This window comes from Colletotrichum spaethianum (assembly GCF_022836535.1).
Source record: "Colletotrichum spaethianum MAFF 239500 DNA, contig38, whole genome shotgun sequence".
Lineage (NCBI taxonomy): Eukaryota > Fungi > Ascomycota > Sordariomycetes > Glomerellales > Glomerellaceae > Colletotrichum > Colletotrichum spaethianum.
In genome coordinates this window covers 173,315-195,010 of record NW_026054808.1, presented here as the reverse complement: position 1 = coordinate 195,010, position 21,696 = coordinate 173,315, and the positions used below count along the sequence as shown (strand labels likewise).

General features: G+C 46.2%; 3 protein-coding genes across 3 annotated transcripts; all 3 read left to right on the top strand.

Annotated features, from left to right (window-relative positions):
• Positions 1-5,197: 5,197 nt before the first annotated feature.
• ColSpa_10705 (uncharacterized protein) lies at positions 5,198-6,304 on the top strand (the record flags this gene model as incomplete). The annotated part of the gene is made up of 1 exon (XM_049276917.1): positions 5,198-6,304. One exon carries the CDS (start codon positions 5,198-5,200, stop codon positions 6,302-6,304), a length of 1,107 nt encoding a protein of 368 aa, XP_049132874.1.
• Positions 6,305-12,484: 6,180 nt separating this feature from the next.
• ColSpa_10704 (uncharacterized protein) lies at positions 12,485-13,645 on the top strand (the record flags this gene model as incomplete). The annotated part of the gene is made up of 1 exon (XM_049276916.1): positions 12,485-13,645. The coding sequence occupies one exon, from the start codon at positions 12,485-12,487 to the stop codon at positions 13,643-13,645; it is 1,161 nt and encodes a 386-aa protein (XP_049132873.1).
• Positions 13,646-19,777: 6,132 nt separating this feature from the next.
• ColSpa_10703 (uncharacterized protein) lies at positions 19,778-20,938 on the top strand (the record flags this gene model as incomplete). Its single annotated transcript, XM_049276915.1, has 1 exon — positions 19,778-20,938. One exon carries the CDS (start codon positions 19,778-19,780, stop codon positions 20,936-20,938), a length of 1,161 nt encoding a protein of 386 aa, XP_049132872.1.
• Positions 20,939-21,696: the final 758 nt, after the last annotated feature.

The following is a 21,696-nucleotide window of genomic DNA, read 5'->3' as shown; positions in this document are numbered from 1 at the left end:
GAGGGAGATCACCAAGCGTCAAACGTGCGTTCATGATTATGTATCAAGGCCATTGTTATAAGTCACCGTACCCACTTTCCGACCACCCCCACTTCCGACCACCCAAAAACGAGGCTATCGCAACACAACCACCTATTTTAATTGACTATCGATAAGGGCTAGATGCAACTATGATACAGCTTTCTGCTTTACTAGGGCAATCAGATGCGCTAGATTCATCTGCGTCAGCTTCAGCTTTGCCAGCCTTAATCTAGGCTTTTTATATATCGCTAATATTAATGAACTTAGTATTAGGGTCAATTTAAATAGCTTTCTTTTTCTTTATTACTGTGTTATTAACTTAAGCTTAGAGAAGCTATATTTAGTATTAAGTAGTAGTTAGCTAAAAAAACTATTCTTAAAAGTTTTTTTAACTTTTTTAAATAATTAGTGTTATATAGTTATACTTTAATTTAACTTATTAAATAAGTCTAGTTAACTATTAAGATCCTTTGTCTTTTTAAGTATAGACTATATAATAATAAATATAATAGATTTTTATCCCTTTATACCTTAAGTATTCTAGACACCTTAAATACCTTAAATACCTTAAGTAGTCTTATTAAGTAGTATTATTAGTGTTATTACCTTAAGTAATAGTAAAAAGCTTATAAAAGGTCTAGTTATATTAATAAGCTATAGTCTTATACTTATTTAGCTACTTATAATATTACTTTTTATTAGCCTAAATAAGTGTATTTATTAATAATAAAATATAAAGTATTTTTTATTAACTATAGTTAAATTATTTTACTTATTAAGGTTAAGCTAAAGCTTTTTATAATAAGCTAACTTAACTAAGCTAAAATTTAATAGATCTAATAACTAAAAGATATAAGAGGTATATAGTAGTAAAAGTAATAAATAAACGTTATTAATATAGTATTACTATATAAATTCTATTATTATATAGCTCTTATACTTATCTAAGATTAGTAGTCTAGCTTAATTAGGCTAAGAGGTAGTTTATAGTAAAAAGACCTTTAGTAGCTACTTAATAATAGTCTTATTAGATATTTATCTATTATTTATTACTATACATTCTTATTTATTATAAAAGGTAAGGTCTAAAAGAAACTACTACTACTAGACTATTTTACCCTTATATATAATAAGAGGATATAATACTTAGCCCTTAGCTAAATAACACTTAATAATAAATACCTAGGCTTATAATCTAAGCTACTTTTTATATAAAGACTTAGTCTTTACTTTACTTAGTATTAGCCTATTTATTATTTAGCCCTTAAGGATACTAGTCTTATTTATATTATATTTATTAACTAATTAAATAGCTAATATTACTAGAATTATAAGATATTTAAACTAACGTACATACATAGCAAGTAGCTTATCATAGCAAGTAGCCTACTTTCTCCTTTCTCCTTAAACTTTAACTTTATATTAATTTTACTCTATATATAATAACAAGTTCTTCTTTAAACAAAAATCATATTATCTTTATAATTAAAGCTATTAAAAAAGACCTAAAACTATCTATATAAAAAGTAGCCTTTATCTATAATATCCTAAGAATAACACTTTAATATTAATGCACTAGATAATTATTATACTATAAGACTTATATAAAATCAATAAAAATAACTAAGCTAGAAAAAATAGTGATTCTTAAACGAGTTATTAACCTAATCGATTAAGGATTTCTACTATAACTTAATAATATATAAGATATAGCTAATTACCTTTTTAATAAATGTAATATAACGTGTGTTAGACCTTAATAAGTAAAGAACTTTATATAACACTAACTATAACTAAAGACACGTTTTTAATATAAAATTAACTATTAGAGGGCATTAGCTAAGGATCTTGTAATTATATAAGCCTAGTTTACTTTTATATAAAATATAATCATAAAATATAAAGTTTATAATAATAATATCTATAATTTTAATAAGATAAGCTTCTTAATAGGAATACTATTGTATATAAAGGTTATTATAACCTCTAATTACTATAAAAGGCCTTATATAAAGTAGCCTAGTAATTATAAATAGGTTTCTATTATTTAAGGTATATATATAAATAACTAGGCGTTACCTCTATATATTATTATTAAAAGTAAATATTACTTCTTCTTATAGTATACTAATAGCTAATTTTTACCTTAATAGTATATTTACTTTAATAAAAATAAATAAACTATAAATAAGATTAGCTTAAATTAGCTATAATATTTTAAAAAGTATATAAAGTCTTATATAAAAAGTATTAAGTAGCTTTTAATTCTTAATAGCTATAATAACTATAAGTCTACTAAGTTTAATAATTACTATAAAAAACATAATATTATTACTTTTTATATACCTTTCTATTTATTATATAAGCTTTAACCTCTTAATATTAGCTATTTTAGTTTATTAAAAGTATTATATAATAAAAATATTAAAAAAATAATATAAATATAGATTATATATATTACTAAAAATAACTTTTTTTTTACTTTTAAAGTAATTTTTTTTATTTTAATAAATAAAAAAAATATATAAGCTAGTTTTAAATAAGCTAACTTTATCCCTTTTAACCTAAAAGTAATTATTTTTTACTTAGATTTTAAGCTAAAAACGCTAACACTATTTAACTTACACCTAAGTAGCTAAGGCTCCTAGGACCTAAAGACATTAACTATAGCATATAACGCTATATAAAGCTTTATATTACTTAAAAAAAGGATTACTAGTTATTAATATAGCTTATTAACTTATTTATATAAAGTAATTAACTTATAAGCTAAAGGTATTAGTAAGTTAATATATAAACTAGCTTTTATTAAAGCTAAGTACTATAAGCTTTATATAGCAAATAAGATACTAAGTAAACGTTAAAAAGCTAAAAAAACCTAATTATGTCTTAAAGGGTCTTTTAATATAGCTAAAGTAAAGGTAATCTAGGTAAAGAAGGGGGTTATTAATGCTAAAGGCAAAAATATACGTTAAGAGGAGGCTTATATAGAGAAAAGTAAATTGCGTAGTTAGCGATATAGTAATTGCAGAAAGACTAGATATAACGTATAAACATGTTAAGTAGTATAAGAGACCTCTAAAGAAGAGGATAATGAGTAGTTTTAATTGATTTTGTATAATGCTGCTTGATTGACTTATATAAATGGCTGGAGGGTAGTGTTACGACCCAGGAAAGCGTTGGTTAACGTAACCACCTGGAACGAACCCACGAGGGACCAGGGGACATTCGGGCTCATGTATGCATGATCACGGCGCTTACGGGCAAGGGTCGGAACGGAAGAACTATGGACAGATCACGTGATGATAAGAAAGTGATCAAGAGATAAGGTGATCACTGGGAGCGATCACCAAGTGAGCAGCTCACCCCGGACCCACTCTAGTTGATCACCATCAACAGCATCACGATAGGGAGACATCAGTATATAGACAGGACTTGAGCCTGGGGCTCAAAGACTCTCCATAGCTCTTCAGCAATCAACTTCGTGATTCACTCTCTCATAAGTGACTCTTAGATTATCCTTCTGTTGTGAAGCTATAAAGCTATCTACGCCTAGACGTGCCTGACTGATCACCAGACACCAACAGACCAGCAAGATTACCAACAAGACTTACCTTACTGTTACCGAGTATCGACCTCAGCTGCCTATTAGCAGAAAACACCACTGTCGGATATCTGACCGTAACACTTTGATTGCTCCTGTTTAGTAAGTTGACCTTGATACTCACCAAACAGTAACGATGTCCTCCAAAGCCACCCCGACTTCATCTAGCGGATCCAAGGGAAAGGCGGTCGCACCCCCTAAACCCATGAGCTTGGACCAGGAAATGAAGGGCGCCGAATCCTCTAGCGACGAGGACGACAATGCTGAAATGGCCAAGCAACTCAAGAAGGCCCACAAGGACATCGCGGACATGCAACAGATGTTCAACAACAACGCGGCACTCCTTGACCAACTTCGGGCTGAGGTCCAGCAAACCAACAATCTCAGGGAAGAAGTTCGCACTCTCCGAGCTGCTGCCAACATCATCTCGACCCCAGTGGATGGGCGGGAAAAACTCAAGCTCAACTCCCCACCACCTACGACGGGACCCCTGGAACGCTTAAAGGATTCTTGATACAGGTCAGGACCTACCAGACGTTTCACTCTGGCAACTTCCGTACGGAAACGGAGAGAATCATCCATGCAGGCACCTTCTTCAGAGGACGAGTCCTCTCTTGGTTCGAACCCTACCTAGAAGACTACCTGGACAGTGAGACGCTGGAGCACTGCAACCTAGAGACCCAGCAAATCTTTGGGAGCTTCGCAGGATTCGAGTACGCCTTGAAATCCTTATTCCAGGACCCAGACGAGAAACGACAAGCCGAGCGAGACTTGGCAAATCTCAAACAAACCAAGTCAGCCACCAACTACGCTGCAGAGTTCCGAAGAATCTGCGCACGACTTGATTACACCGACGACACCAAGATCTTCATGTTCTACCAAGGACTTAAGGAAGAAGTAAAAGACGAGCTATCCAAGCTCGACCGACCCAACGACTTCCTACAATACGTGGAAATCGCAGTCAGAATCGATACCAGGCTGTACGAACGGCGAAAGGAAAAAGGAGAAGCACGCCGCCCTCAGCCGAATACCAGCAAAAAGTATGTGCCGCAGGGACCTAGGAACTCGCAACCCAACTCGTACTGGCAGAACAACCAACAACACAGTAAGCCGAGCACCTCCTATGGGCAACACAGCGGACCCATGGACGTTGGTGCTGCAACCAGGAAGCCTCACCAGAACCACCGGGATCCGAAGGACTTCAAATGCTACAACTGCGAGAAGCCCGGCCACATAGCTAGAGACTGCAAACAACCTAAGCGACTCCAGAACCGACCCGTACCTGAAGGCACTAGGAAAGCCAACGTAGCAAGAAGGGAAGTTCCCCACGAACAAAGGAACTGGACCACCTGCTTCGACGACAACTGTTTAGTTCATCAAGAACTGAAAGAGCAAGCCGGATGGTACCCACAACAGCCCAAACCCAGAACTGTGGCAATCTCCCGACGAACCCAGAAAGGAGGCCACCCAGAACAAACCACGGTTCAGCAACTGGAGCAACGAAACCAACAGCTAATCACCAAGCTCATCCGAGCCAAGGAAGCTGCACAAAGCAAGGAAGACAACCCCTGTATGCCCGACACCCTGAAAGTCATCGAGGAACGACTCCAACTACGCATACAAGCCCAAGGGAACTTCCAGAAACAATGGGCACTCGAGGAGGACTTCGAGAACGCTCTCAAGGAGGAAAGGAGCATCAAACCTGGGAAGCCCACTAAGATAGTAGCCGTGGGACGGAAGCAACCACGACGACCCAGATTTTCTCCTCCAAAACTCGGGTTCAGGGAACCCACACCCCAGGAGTCGATTGAAGTACTTGGCGAGAAAACAAGCTCTGAAGAAGAACATGAGGAATCGCTTGATGAGTTCGAACCCTCGAGCAAGCTCGAAAGAAAGGCTGCCAAGCAACTCATGGATCTCAGAAGATCAAGCCAAACCTCTACGCAATCGACATCCTACAAGGATATTGAGAAGAAAACCAGGACGATTACATTCACACCATTCTCAGAAGAAGAAGAATCCTCTGACGAATCGGACCCTGGACGAGAAGTCTTCCGTGAAAGGGAAGCACAGCTCTACGAGGCCAACCAAAGCCCAACTCATTACGACCCGGACGAACCAATAGCTGCGCAAGCGAATGTCGACTTCAGCGACGACCCGATGGTCAAAAGGGCTTGGCCCACCAAAAAGGACTACCCTGAGTACCGACCACAGTACGAAAAGAATGAGGACGATCAAGAAGTCTGGTTCTATGGAACAGACGATACCGGAATCGACGGGAAACCAGTAGTATCCGTCCTAGAGGAACCTATATTCGGAGACCACGAGTACCTCGACCAAAAACACGCACGCCACACCGAAGTATTCTGGGCCGATTGCATCTACGACGAATGCCAGTTCCACCTCCAGGACAAGGAACTTAACGACTTCTTCCCTCGACGAAGGAAGCAGCAGCCGATTCCCATGATCTACCTCCACCACCAACTCGGCACATGGATAGTCAAGGAATTCAAAGCGAGCTGGTTACACATGCAACCCAGTCCGGAACACCCGGTTCTGTGCTACAACGGACTGATCAAACACTGGTCCAAATGCATGCACGACGAATGTATGATGCATTACGTAGGCAAAGCCAAAACCTGGAGAACCCAGATTAGGGAACAAACCCCCCCGAGATAAAACCGGTGGACATGAAGGGGAAGCAAGCCCACCGACACTACTCAAAAAACTAGGGACGCCAACTGCACAGGGACAGCAGAAGGCGACACTGAGGAAGTCCCTATACCTCGCCACGACGACAGACGCCTCACACCTGGTTCTGAGCGTCTACATCGAAGGACAGCCCACTCAGGTCGTAATTGACAGTGGAGCACAAGCAAACCTGATGTCACCACGACTGGTGAATCAACGAGGAATCACATGGAGATTCAAGGAGGAACCATACACCCTGCAAAACGTGGAAGGAGAAACAGTTGAGTACGGTGGAGGCACCATTGACAGAGAAACCGCGCAACTCTCTATGGTTACCCATGACCGTCAAGAACATCTGATCTTCGACATAGCACAAATAGGAGACATGGATGTCATCCTTGGAATCCCATGGTTACGACAACACAACCCGAGCATAGATTGGAGAACAGGCCAACTCCAATGGAGAGATTCGACTGCGAGGCAGCGTTGCAAGCCGCAACCCCCGAGTGAATCAAAGCGACACAGATACGTCGCATACGTCAAAAGAATCGAGCCCACGAAGGACGAACAATTCGAACAATTCATCAACGATCAACGAGAGGAAGAACGCCTCTCTCCGATCCCAGAACAATACCGCAAGTACACCAAACTCTTTGCTGAAGAATTGGAAACCGGCTTGCCTGAACATAGCTCGTACGATCACGAGATCCCGCTCAAAGAAGGAGCACACCCGAAGTTTCACAAAATCTACGGACTGAATGAAACGGAACGCGAGGCACTTGACAAATACCTCGAAGAAAACCTACGCAAAGGTTACATCCGACCATCGACATCCCTGCAGGATACCCAATATTGTTTGTACCAAAGAAAAATGGCAAACTACGACTCTGCGTGGATTACCGACAACTCAACGATATTACAATCAAGAACTGCTACCCGCTACCTCTTATCTCAGAATTACGAGACCAGCTGTACCACGCCAAATGGTTCACAGCCATCAACCTCAAAGGAGCCTACAACCTGATCAGGATGAAGGAAGGCGAGGAGTGGAAGACTTGCTTCCGCACCAGGAAAGGCAACTTCGAGTATCTAGTCATGCCTTTCGGACTCACCAATGCACCCGCCACCTTCCAGACAATGATCAACCACGTCCTGAGAGAATTTATAGATGTGTTCGTTGTCGTCTACCTAGACGATATACTCATCTACTCTCGTACCCCCGAGGAACACGAGAAGCACGTTCACACCGTACTCCAACGACTACAAGAAGCCAAACTACTAGTCGAACCCGAAAAGAGCGTATTCCACAGTCAACGAGTCGACTTCTTAGGATTCACCATCACACCAGGAAAGATCCGGATGGAAAATGGAAAAATCGCGGCCGTCAAGGACTGGCCCCGACCTCAAAATGTCAAGGACATCCAATCCTTTTTGGGATTCGTCAACTTTTACCGACGATTCCTCAAAGGATATTCCGCCAAAATCAACCCCCTCATCAAGCTCACCAGAAAGGACGTACCCTTCGAATGGACCGAAGAACAAGAAAAAGCCTTCGAAGAAGTCAAGCAACAAGTTTGTTCCGAACCAGTTCTGATAATCCCAGACCCAAGAAAACCCTTCGAACTGGAAACCGACGCTTCAGACTACGCCATCGGTGGACAACTCGGCCAACGCGACGATGAAGGAAAGCTACACCCTTGCGCTTTCTTCTCTCGAAAACTTAGCGGAGCCGAGCTCAATTACCAAATCCACGACAAGGAACTCATGGCAATTATCGAAGCTTTCCAAGAATGGAAACCTCAGTTATCCGGGACCAAACATGAAGTCAAGGTCTACACCGACCATAAGAACCTCACTCACTTCACCACCTCTAAAGTCCTCAACAAACGACAGATCAGATGGTCTGAATTCCTGTCAGAATTCAACTTCAGAATCATCTACGTCAAAGGATCTGAGAACGGAAGAGCTGATGCCCTAAGCCGAAGACCGGACCACGAAACCCCGGTACCAGAAGAAACCCAAGTCATCCTCAAGGAGGACAAGAACGGTGACCTTGTCCCAGCACAGAAACTCATTATGATCGGTACCCGTGTCAATACCAGCACGACTGGCAGGATGACACCTGAACAGATCATGGAGATTCATAGTGCTAGGGCCCACGGACACCAAGGAGTTACCAAAACATTTAAACGAATTCGACAACATTACGACGCACGAGTCACTCGAGCAGAAGTGGCTTCAGCAATCAAGGATTGCGACATGTGCAAGAAAAGCAAAAATAGTCCACACAAACCATACGGACAATTGCAACCACTACCAGCGCCACCAGAAGCGTGGCACTCAATCTCTTTGGACTTTATCGTCAAACTCCCCAAGTCAAAAGAACCACTCACGAAAACCTACTATGACAGCATATTGGTCATTGTCGACCGACTCACGAAATACGCATACTTCATCCCGTACTTAGAGTCAAGCACGGCAGAAGACCTAGCGTACGCGTTTTTGAAATACATCGTCAGCAACCACGGATTGCCCAAGGAAATCGTATCCGATAGAGACAAACTGTTCACATCCAAGTTTTGGAAATCCCTGATTTCGCAACTAGGAGCTGATCACAAGCTATCGACCGCTTTTCACCCACAAACCGATGGACAAACCGAACGAATCAACCAGATACTGGAACAGTATCTACGATGTTATGTCAACTACGACCAAGACAATTGGGTACCATTGCTTCCAATGGCCCAATTCGCCTATAACAGTGCTATAGGAGAAAGCACACTGAACTCCCCATTCTACCTGAATTACGGATTCGAGCCTACGGCATATGGAGAACCTCGACAGGGACCACGAGCACTAAAGGCTGTGGCAGATTACAACAAATTACGAGAAATCCAAGAGAATGCCACCAAAGATCTCGAATTTGTCAGGGCACGAATGAAGAAATACGCCAACACATCAAGGGTTGAGGGACCAACCTTTGAAGAGGAAGATAGCGCGTATCTTCTGCGACGCAACATCAAAACGAAAAGACCAAGTGACAAATTGGACTACAAAAAACTTGGACCTTTCAAAATCATTCAGAAAATCTCAGACGTCAACTTCAAACTCGACTTACCAGACACAATGAAGATACATCCAGTTTTTCATATCGCACTGCTTGAACCAGCACCGCGAGGATCAAACACCAACGACTGCATCATCGTGGAACCAAACGAACCGGAGTACGAAGTCGAACGAATCATTGACGAGCGAGAGGAAAACGGAGAAACACAATATCTTATTAAATGGAAAGGATACGGACACGAGGACAATTCATGGGAGCCAGTCAAGAACCTCCAACACTCCCAGCAACTCCTTCAGGACTATCGCGAGTCCCAGAACCCTCAGCCACGAAACCCTCAACAGGCAGCTCACCGAAGGACTGCCAGGACGGATCGCTAGGATCAAAAGACTCAAGGAAGGACAGGTCAATTGCACCAAAACCACCACTAGCCTGTACCTCGTGAACCGCCTCAACCACCGGATCGACGGGCGAATCCGCAGGCCACTCAGCAGCGGCCTCACGACCCCTCTTGAAAATCATCCGTTTCTCTTTACGTAAACGATCGAGCCGGGCAAGAGACGCATCCATCTCCGCCTGCGCAAGACGGAACAGTTCTGCTTGCTTTCGCAGTAACTCCGCCTTCTGACGAAGCAACTCTTCCTCCTGCTCTTCAGCCTTATCCAGACGATCGGCTTCATTCAGCAAACGATCCACTACGATCATTAGAAAGCCACACACCTCGGAACCACGAAAAACACTCACATTCGCAAACCGCATTATCATCCCCATCACAAGAGCGACCCCGGCGAGTACACTCTTGACACTTCTGGAAACCCGCAAGCATCTTGCAACGGATCCCCTTGGAACGACACCAACTACACGGCATTTCGATTTCAATTCCGTGTTCACGAATCCTCAAGGAATCCGCGAGACGGCGCTTGGTGGAAGAAGCCTTGCCAGATTTAAGAGTGTCTGACTCTGCCGCATTAGTCACCAACGACATGGTGGAAGAAAGATGAGAATGAGATAAACCCAGGGACAGCCCGCGGCGGGAACCCACTTACCTATATAGGTCTAAGGGGCTAGACCTTTGGAGGGAGACCTGATGTTACGACCCAGGAAAGCGTTGGTTAACGTAACCACCTGGAACGAACCCACGAGGGACCAGGGACATTCGGGCTCATGTATGCATGATCACGGCGCTTACGGGCAAGGGTCGGAACGGAAGAACTATGGACAGATCACGTGATGATAAGAAAGTGATCAAGAGATAAGGTGATCACTGGGAGCGATCACCAAGTGAGCAGCTCACCCCGGACCCACTCTAGTTGATCACCATCAACAGCATCACGATAGGGAGACATCAGTATATAGACAGGACTTGAGCCTGGGGCTCAAAGACTCTCCATAGCTCTTCAGCAATCAACTTCGTGATTCACTCTCTCATAAGTGACTCTTAGATTATCCTTCTGTTGTGAAGCTATAAAGCTATCTACGCCTAGACGTGCCTGACTGATCACCAGACACCAACAGACCAGCAAGATTACCAACAAGACTTACCTTACTGTTACCGAGTATCGACCTCAGCTGCCTATTAGCAGAAAACACCACTGTCGGATATCTGACCGTAACACTTTGATTGCTCCTGTTTAGTAAGTTGACCTTGATACTCACCAAACAGTAACGATGTCCTCCAAAGCCACCCCGACTTCATCTAGCGGATCCAAGGGAAAGGCGGTCGCACCCCCTAAACCCATGAGCTTGGACCAGGAAATGAAGGGCGCCGAATCCTCTAGCGACGAGGACGACAATGCTGAAATGGCCAAGCAACTCAAGAAGGCCCACAAGGACATCGCGGACATGCAACAGATGTTCAACAACAACGCGGCACTCCTTGACCAACTTCGGGCTGAGGTCCAGCAAACCAACAATCTCAGGGAAGAAGTTCGCACTCTCCGAGCTGCTGCCAACATCATCTCGACCCCAGTGGATGGGCGGGAAAAACTCAAGCTCAACTCCCCACCACCTACGACGGGACCCCTGGAACGCTTAAAGGATTCTTGATACAGGTCAGGACCTACCAGACGTTTCACTCTGGCAACTTCCGTACGGAAACGGAGAGAATCATCCATGCAGGCACCTTCTTCAGAGGACGAGTCCTCTCTTGGTTCGAACCCTACCTAGAAGACTACCTGGACAGTGAGACGCTGGAGCACTGCAACCTAGAGACCCAGCAAATCTTTGGGAGCTTCGCAGGATTCGAGTACGCCTTGAAATCCTTATTCCAGGACCCAGACGAGAAACGACAAGCCGAGCGAGACTTGGCAAATCTCAAACAAACCAAGTCAGCCACCAACTACGCTGCAGAGTTCCGAAGAATCTGCGCACGACTTGATTACACCGACGACACCAAGATCTTCATGTTCTACCAAGGACTTAAGGAAGAAGTAAAAGACGAGCTATCCAAGCTCGACCGACCCAACGACTTCCTACAATACGTGGAAATCGCAGTCAGAATCGATACCAGGCTGTACGAACGGCGAAAGGAAAAAGGAGAAGCACGCCGCCCTCAGCCGAATACCAGCAAAAAGTATGTGCCGCAGGGACCTAGGAACTCGCAACCCAACTCGTACTGGCAGAACAACCAACAACACAGTAAGCCGAGCACCTCCTATGGGCAACACAGCGGACCCATGGACGTTGGTGCTGCAACCAGGAAGCCTCACCAGAACCACCGGGATCCGAAGGACTTCAAATGCTACAACTGCGAGAAGCCCGGCCACATAGCTAGAGACTGCAAACAACCTAAGCGACTCCAGAACCGACCCGTACCTGAAGGCACTAGGAAAGCCAACGTAGCAAGAAGGGAAGTTCCCCACGAACAAAGGAACTGGACCACCTGCTTCGACGACAACTGTTTAGTTCATCAAGAACTGAAAGAGCAAGCCGGATGGTACCCACAACAGCCCAAACCCAGAACTGTGGCAATCTCCCGACGAACCCAGAAAGGAGGCCACCCAGAACAAACCACGGTTCAGCAACTGGAGCAACGAAACCAACAGCTAATCACCAAGCTCATCCGAGCCAAGGAAGCTGCACAAAGCAAGGAAGACAACCCCTGTATGCCCGACACCCTGAAAGTCATCGAGGAACGACTCCAACTACGCATACAAGCCCAAGGGAACTTCCAGAAACAATGGGCACTCGAGGAGGACTTCGAGAACGCTCTCAAGGAGGAAAGGAGCATCAAACCTGGGAAGCCCACTAAGATAGTAGCCGTGGGACGGAAGCAACCACGACGACCCAGATTTTCTCCTCCAAAACTCGGGTTCAGGGAACCCACACCCCAGGAGTCGATTGAAGTACTTGGCGAGAAAACAAGCTCTGAAGAAGAACATGAGGAATCGCTTGATGAGTTCGAACCCTCGAGCAAGCTCGAAAGAAAGGCTGCCAAGCAACTCATGGATCTCAGAAGATCAAGCCAAACCTCTACGCAATCGACATCCTACAAGGATATTGAGAAGAAAACCAGGACGATTACATTCACACCATTCTCAGAAGAAGAAGAATCCTCTGACGAATCGGACCCTGGACGAGAAGTCTTCCGTGAAAGGGAAGCACAGCTCTACGAGGCCAACCAAAGCCCAACTCATTACGACCCGGACGAACCAATAGCTGCGCAAGCGAATGTCGACTTCAGCGACGACCCGATGGTCAAAAGGGCTTGGCCCACCAAAAAGGACTACCCTGAGTACCGACCACAGTACGAAAAGAATGAGGACGATCAAGAAGTCTGGTTCTATGGAACAGACGATACCGGAATCGACGGGAAACCAGTAGTATCCGTCCTAGAGGAACCTATATTCGGAGACCACGAGTACCTCGACCAAAAACACGCACGCCACACCGAAGTATTCTGGGCCGATTGCATCTACGACGAATGCCAGTTCCACCTCCAGGACAAGGAACTTAACGACTTCTTCCCTCGACGAAGGAAGCAGCAGCCGATTCCCATGATCTACCTCCACCACCAACTCGGCACATGGATAGTCAAGGAATTCAAAGCGAGCTGGTTACACATGCAACCCAGTCCGGAACACCCGGTTCTGTGCTACAACGGACTGATCAAACACTGGTCCAAATGCATGCACGACGAATGTATGATGCATTACGTAGGCAAAGCCAAAACCTGGAGAACCCAGATTAGGGAACAAACCCCCCCCGAGATAAAACCGGTGGACATGAAGGGGAAGCAAGCCCACCGACACTACTCAAAAAACTAGGGACGCCAACTGCACAGGGACAGCAGAAGGCGACACTGAGGAAGTCCCTATACCTCGCCACGACGACAGACGCCTCACACCTGGTTCTGAGCGTCTACATCGAAGGACAGCCCACTCAGGTCGTAATTGACAGTGGAGCACAAGCAAACCTGATGTCACCACGACTGGTGAATCAACGAGGAATCACATGGAGATTCAAGGAGGAACCATACACCCTGCAAAACGTGGAAGGAGAAACAGTTGAGTACGGTGGAGGCACCATTGACAGAGAAACCGCGCAACTCTCTATGGTTACCCATGACCGTCAAGAACATCTGATCTTCGACATAGCACAAATAGGAGACATGGATGTCATCCTTGGAATCCCATGGTTACGACAACACAACCCGAGCATAGATTGGAGAACAGGCCAACTCCAATGGAGAGATTCGACTGCGAGGCAGCGTTGCAAGCCGCAACCCCCGAGTGAATCAAAGCGACACAGATACGTCGCATACGTCAAAAGAATCGAGCCCACGAAGGACGAACAATTCGAACAATTCATCAACGATCAACGAGAGGAAGAACGCCTCTCTCCGATCCCAGAACAATACCGCAAGTACACCAAACTCTTTGCTGAAGAATTGGAAACCGGCTTGCCTGAACATAGCTCGTACGATCACGAGATCCCGCTCAAAGAAGGAGCACACCCGAAGTTTCACAAAATCTACGGACTGAATGAAACGGAACGCGAGGCACTTGACAAATACCTCGAAGAAAACCTACGCAAAGGTTACATCCGACCATCGACATCCCCTGCAGGATACCCAATATTGTTTGTACCAAAGAAAAATGGCAAACTACGACTCTGCGTGGATTACCGACAACTCAACGATATTACAATCAAGAACTGCTACCCGCTACCTCTTATCTCAGAATTACGAGACCAGCTGTACCACGCCAAATGGTTCACAGCCATCAACCTCAAAGGAGCCTACAACCTGATCAGGATGAAGGAAGGCGAGGAGTGGAAGACTTGCTTCCGCACCAGGAAAGGCAACTTCGAGTATCTAGTCATGCCTTTCGGACTCACCAATGCACCCGCCACCTTCCAGACAATGATCAACCACGTCCTGAGAGAATTTATAGATGTGTTCGTTGTCGTCTACCTAGACGATATACTCATCTACTCTCGTACCCCCGAGGAACACGAGAAGCACGTTCACACCGTACTCCAACGACTACAAGAAGCCAAACTACTAGTCGAACCCGAAAAGAGCGTATTCCACAGTCAACGAGTCGACTTCTTAGGATTCACCATCACACCAGGAAAGATCCGGATGGAAAATGGAAAAATCGCGGCCGTCAAGGACTGGCCCCGACCTCAAAATGTCAAGGACATCCAATCCTTTTTGGGATTCGTCAACTTTTACCGACGATTCCTCAAAGGATATTCCGCCAAAATCAACCCCCTCATCAAGCTCACCAGAAAGGACGTACCCTTCGAATGGACCGAAGAACAAGAAAAAGCCTTCGAAGAAGTCAAGCAACAAGTTTGTTCCGAACCAGTTCTGATAATCCCAGACCCAAGAAAACCCTTCGAACTGGAAACCGACGCTTCAGACTACGCCATCGGTGGACAACTCGGCCAACGCGACGATGAAGGAAAGCTACACCCTTGCGCTTTCTTCTCTCGAAAACTTAGCGGAGCCGAGCTCAATTACCAAATCCACGACAAGGAACTCATGGCAATTATCGAAGCTTTCCAAGAATGGAAACCTCAGTTATCCGGGACCAAACATGAAGTCAAGGTCTACACCGACCATAAGAACCTCACTCACTTCACCACCTCTAAAGTCCTCAACAAACGACAGATCAGATGGTCTGAATTCCTGTCAGAATTCAACTTCAGAATCATCTACGTCAAAGGATCTGAGAACGGAAGAGCTGATGCCCTAAGCCGAAGACCGGACCACGAAACCCCGGTACCAGAAGAAACCCAAGTCATCCTCAAGGAGGACAAGAACGGTGACCTTGTCCCAGCACAGAAACTCATTATGATCGGTACCCGTGTCAATACCAGCACGACTGGCAGGATGACACCTGAACAGATCATGGAGATTCATAGTGCTAGGGCCCACGGACACCAAGGAGTTACCAAAACATTTAAACGAATTCGACAACATTACGACGCACGAGTCACTCGAGCAGAAGTGGCTTCAGCAATCAAGGATTGCGACATGTGCAAGAAAAGCAAAAATAGTCCACACAAACCATACGGACAATTGCAACCACTACCAGCGCCACCAGAAGCGTGGCACTCAATCTCTTTGGACTTTATCGTCAAACTCCCCAAGTCAAAAGAACCACTCACGAAAACCTACTATGACAGCATATTGGTCATTGTCGACCGACTCACGAAATACGCATACTTCATCCCGTACTTAGAGTCAAGCACGGCAGAAGACCTAGCGTACGCGTTTTTGAAATACATCGTCAGCAACCACGGATTGCCCAAGGAAATCGTATCCGATAGAGACAAACTGTTCACATCCAAGTTTTGGAAATCCCTGATTTCGCAACTAGGAGCTGATCACAAGCTATCGACCGCTTTTCACCCACAAACCGATGGACAAACCGAACGAATCAACCAGATACTGGAACAGTATCTACGATGTTATGTCAACTACGACCAAGACAATTGGGTACCATTGCTTCCAATGGCCCAATTCGCCTATAACAGTGCTATAGGAGAAAGCACACTGAACTCCCCATTCTACCTGAATTACGGATTCGAGCCTACGGCATATGGAGAACCTCGACAGGGACCACGAGCACTAAAGGCTGTGGCAGATTACAACAAATTACGAGAAATCCAAGAGAATGCCACCAAAGATCTCGAATTTGTCAGGGCACGAATGAAGAAATACGCCAACACATCAAGGGTTGAGGGACCAACCTTTGAAGAGGAAGATAGCGCGTATCTTCTGCGACGCAACATCAAAACGAAAAGACCAAGTGACAAATTGGACTACAAAAAACTTGGACCTTTCAAAATCATTCAGAAAATCTCAGACGTCAACTTCAAACTCGACTTACCAGACACAATGAAGATACATCCAGTTTTTCATATCGCACTGCTTGAACCAGCACCGCGAGGATCAAACACCAACGACTGCATCATCGTGGAACCAAACGAACCGGAGTACGAAGTCGAACGAATCATTGACGAGCGAGAGGAAAACGGAGAAACACAATATCTTATTAAATGGAAAGGATACGGACACGAGGACAATTCATGGGAGCCAGTCAAGAACCTCCAACACTCCCAGCAACTCCTTCAGGACTATCGCGAGTCCCAGAACCCTCAGCCACGAAACCCTCAACAGGCAGCTCACCGAAGGACTGCCAGGACGGATCGCTAGGATCAAAAGACTCAAGGAAGGACAGGTCAATTGCACCAAAACCACCACTAGCCTGTACCTCGTGAACCGCCTCAACCACCGGATCGACGGGCGAATCCGCAGGCCACTCAGCAGCGGCCTCACGACCCCTCTTGAAAATCATCCGTTTCTCTTTACGTAAACGATCGAGCCGGGCAAGAGACGCATCCATCTCCGCCTGCGCAAGACGGAACAGTTCTGCTTGCTTTCGCAGTAACTCCGCCTTCTGACGAAGCAACTCTTCCTCCTGCTCTTCAGCCTTATCCAGACGATCGGCTTCATTCAGCAAACGATCCACTACGATCATTAGAAAGCCACACACCTCGGAACCACGAAAAACACTCACATTCGCAAACCGCATTATCATCCCCATCACAAGAGCGACCCCGGCGAGTACACTCTTGACACTTCTGGAAACCCGCAAGCATCTTGCAACGGATCCCCTTGGAACGACACCAACTACACGGCATTTCGATTTCAATTCCGTGTTCACGAATCCTCAAGGAATCCGCGAGACGGCGCTTGGTGGAAGAAGCCTTGCCAGATTTAAGAGTGTCTGACTCTGCCGCATTAGTCACCAACGACATGGTGGAAGAAAGATGAGAATGAGATAAACCCAGGGACAGCCCGCGGCGGGAACCCACTTACCTATATAGGTCTAAGGGGCTAGACCTTTGGAGGGGAGACCTGATGTTACGACCCAGGAAAGCGTTGGTTAACGTAACCACCTGGAACGAACCCACGAGGGACCAGGGGACATTCGGGCTCATGTATGCATGATCACGGCGCTTACGGGCAAGGGTCGGAACGGAAGAACTATGGACAGATCACGTGATGATAAGAAAGTGATCAAGAGATAAGGTGATCACTGGGAGCGATCACCAAGTGAGCAGCTCACCCCGGACCCACTCTAGTTGATCACCATCAACAGCATCACGATAGGGAGACATCAGTATATAGACAGGACTTGAGCCTGGGGCTCAAAGACTCTCCATAGCTCTTCAGCAATCAACTTCGTGATTCACTCTCTCATAAGTGACTCTTAGATTATCCTTCTGTTGTGAAGCTATAAAGCTATCTACGCCTAGACGTGCCTGACTGATCACCAGACACCAACAGACCAGCAAGATTACCAACAAGACTTACCTTACTGTTACCGAGTATCGACCTCAGCTGCCTATTAGCAGAAAACACCACTGTCGGATATCTGACCGTAACACTTTGATTGCTCCTGTTTAGTAAGTTGACCTTGATACTCACCAAAACAGTAACGATGTCCTCCAAAGCCACCCCGACTTCATCTAGCGGATCCAAGGGAAAGGCGGTCGCACCCCCTAAACCCATGAGCTTGGACCAGGAAATGAAGGGCGCCGAATCCTCTAGCGACGAGGACGACAATGCTGAAATGGCCAAGCAACTCAAGAAGGCCCACAAGGACATCGCGGACATGCAACAGATGTTCAACAACAACGCGGCACTCCTTGACCAACTTCGGGCTGAGGTCCAGCAAACCAACAATCTCAGGGAAGAAGTTCGCACTCTCCGAGCTGCTGCCAACATCATCTCGACCCCAGTGGATGGGCGGGAAAAACTCAAGCTCAACTCCCCCACCACCTACGACGGGACCCCTGGAACGCTTAAAGGATTCTTGATACAGGTCAGGACCTACCAGACGTTTCACTCTGGCAACTTCCGTACGGAAACGGAGAGAATCATCCATGCAGGCACCTTCTTCAGAGGACGAGTCCTCTCTTGGTTCGAACCCTACCTAGAAGACTACCTGGACAGTGAGACGCTGGAGCACTGCAACCTAGAGACCCAGCAAATCTTTGGGAGCTTCGCAGGATTCGAGTACGCCTTGAAATCCTTATTCCAGGACCCAGACGAGAAACGACAAGCCGAGCGAGACTTGGCAAATCTCAAACAAACCAAGTCAGCCACCAACTACGCTGCAGAGTTCCGAAGAATCTGCGCACGACTTGATTACACCGACGACACCAAGATCTTCATGTTCTACCAAGGACTTAAGGAAGAAGTAAAAGACGAGCTATCCAAGCTCGACCGACCCAACGACTTCCTACAATACGTGGAAATCGCAGTCAGAATCGATACCAGGCTGTACGAACGGCGAAAGGAAAAAGGAGAAGCACGCCGCCCTCAGCCGAATACCAGCAAAAAGTATGTGCCGCAGGGACCTAGGAACTCGCAACCCAACTCGTACTGGCAGAACAACCAACAACACAGTAAGCCGAGCACCTCCTATGGGCAACACAGCGGACCCATGGACGTTGGTGCTGCAACCAGGAAGCCTCACCAGAACCACCGGGATCCGAAGGACTTCAAATGCTACAACTGCGAGAAGCCCGGCCACATAGCTAGAGACTGCAAACAACCTAAGCGACTCCAGAACCGACCCGTACCTGAAGGCACTAGGAAAGCCAACGTAGCAAGAAGGGAAGTTCCCCACGAACAAAGGAACTGGACCACCTGCTTCGACGACAACTGTTTAGTTCATCAAGAACTGAAAGAGCAAGCCGGATGGTACCCACAACAGCCCAAACCCAGAACTGTGGCAATCTCCCGACGAACCCAGAAAGGAGGCCACCCAGAACAAACCACGGTTCAGCAACTGGAGCAACGAAACCAACAGCTAATCACCAAGCTCATCCGAGCCAAGGAAGCTGCACAAAGCAAGGAAGACAACCCCTGTATGCCCGACACCCTGAAAGTCATCGAGGAACGACTCCAACTACGCATACAAGCCCAAGGGAACTTCCAGAAACAATGGGCACTCGAGGAGGACTTCGAGAACGCTCTCAAGGAGGAAAGGAGCATCAAACCTGGGAAGCCCACTAAGATAGTAGCCGTGGGACGGAAGCAACCACGACGACCCAGATTTTCTCCTCCAAAACTCGGGTTCAGGGAACCCACACCCCAGGAGTCGATTGAAGTACTTGGCGAGAAAACAAGCTCTGAAGAAGAACATGAGGAATCGCTTGATGAGTTCGAACCCTCGAGCAAGCTCGAAAGAAAGGCTGCCAAGCAACTCATGGATCTCAGAAGATCAAGCCAAACCTCTACGCAATCGACATCCTACAAGGATATTGAGAAGAAAACCAGGACGATTACATTCACACCATTCTCAGAAGAAGAAGAATCCTCTGACGAATCGGACCCTGGACGAGAAGTCTTCCGTGAAAGGGAAGCACAGCTCTACGAGGCCAACCAAAGCCCAACTCATTACGACCCGGACGAACCAATAGCTGCGCAAGCGAATGTCGACTTCAGCGACGACCCGATGGTCAAAAGGGCTTGGCCCACCAAAAAGGACTACCCTGAGTACCGACCACAGTACGAAAAGAATGAGGACGATCAAGAAGTCTGGTTCTATGGAACAGACGATACCGGAATCGACGGGAAACCAGTAGTATCCGTCCTAGAGGAACCTATATTCGGAGACCACGAGTACCTCGACCAAAAACACGCACGCCACACCGAAGTATTCTGGGCCGATTGCATCTACGACGAATGCCAGTTCCACCTCCAGGACAAGGAACTTAACGACTTCTTCCCTCGACGAAGGAAGCAGCAGCCGATTCCCATGATCTACCTCCACCACCAACTCGGCACATGGATAGTCAAGGAATTCAAAGCGAGCTGGTTACACATGCAACCCAGTCCGGAACACCCGGTTCTGTGCTACAACGGACTGATCAAACACTGGTCCAAATGCATGCACGACGAATGTATGATGCATTACGTAGGCAAAGCCAAAACCTGGAGAACCCAGATTAGGGAACAAACCCCCCCCGAGATAAAACCGGTGGACATGAAGGGGAAGCAAGCCCACCGACACTACTCAAAAAACTAGGGACGCCAACTGCACAGGGACAGCAGAAGGCGACACTGAGGAAGTCCCTATACCTCGCCACGACGACAGACGCCTCACACCTGGTTCTGAGCGTCTACATCGAAGGACAGCCCACTCAGGTCGTAATTGACAGTGGAGCACAAGCAAACCTGATGTCACCACGACTGGTGAATCAACGAGGAATCACATGGAGATTCAAGGAGGAACCATACACCCTGCAAAACGTGGAAGGAGAAACAGTTGAGTACGGTGGAGGCACCATTGACAGAGAAACCGCGCAACTCTCTATGGTTACCCATGACCGTCAAGAACATCTGATCTTCGACATAGCACAAATAGGAGACATGGATGTCATCCTTGGAATCCCATGGTTACGACAACACAACCCGAGCATAGATTGGAGAACAGGCCAACTCCAATGGAGAGATTCGACTGCGAGGCAGCGTTGCAAGCCGCAACCCCCGAGTGAATCAAAGCGACACAGATACGTCGCATACGTCAAAAGAATCGAGCCCACGAAGGACGAACAATTCGAACAATTCATCAACGATCAACGAGAGGAAGAACGCCTCTCTCCGATCCCAGAACAATACCGCAAGTACACCAAACTCTTTGCTGAAGAATTGGAAACCGGCTTGCCTGAACATAGCTCGTACGATCACGAGATCCCGCTCAAAGAAGGAGCACACCCGAAGTTTCACAAAATCTACGGACTGAATGAAACGGAACGCGAGGCACTTGACAAATACCTCGAAGAA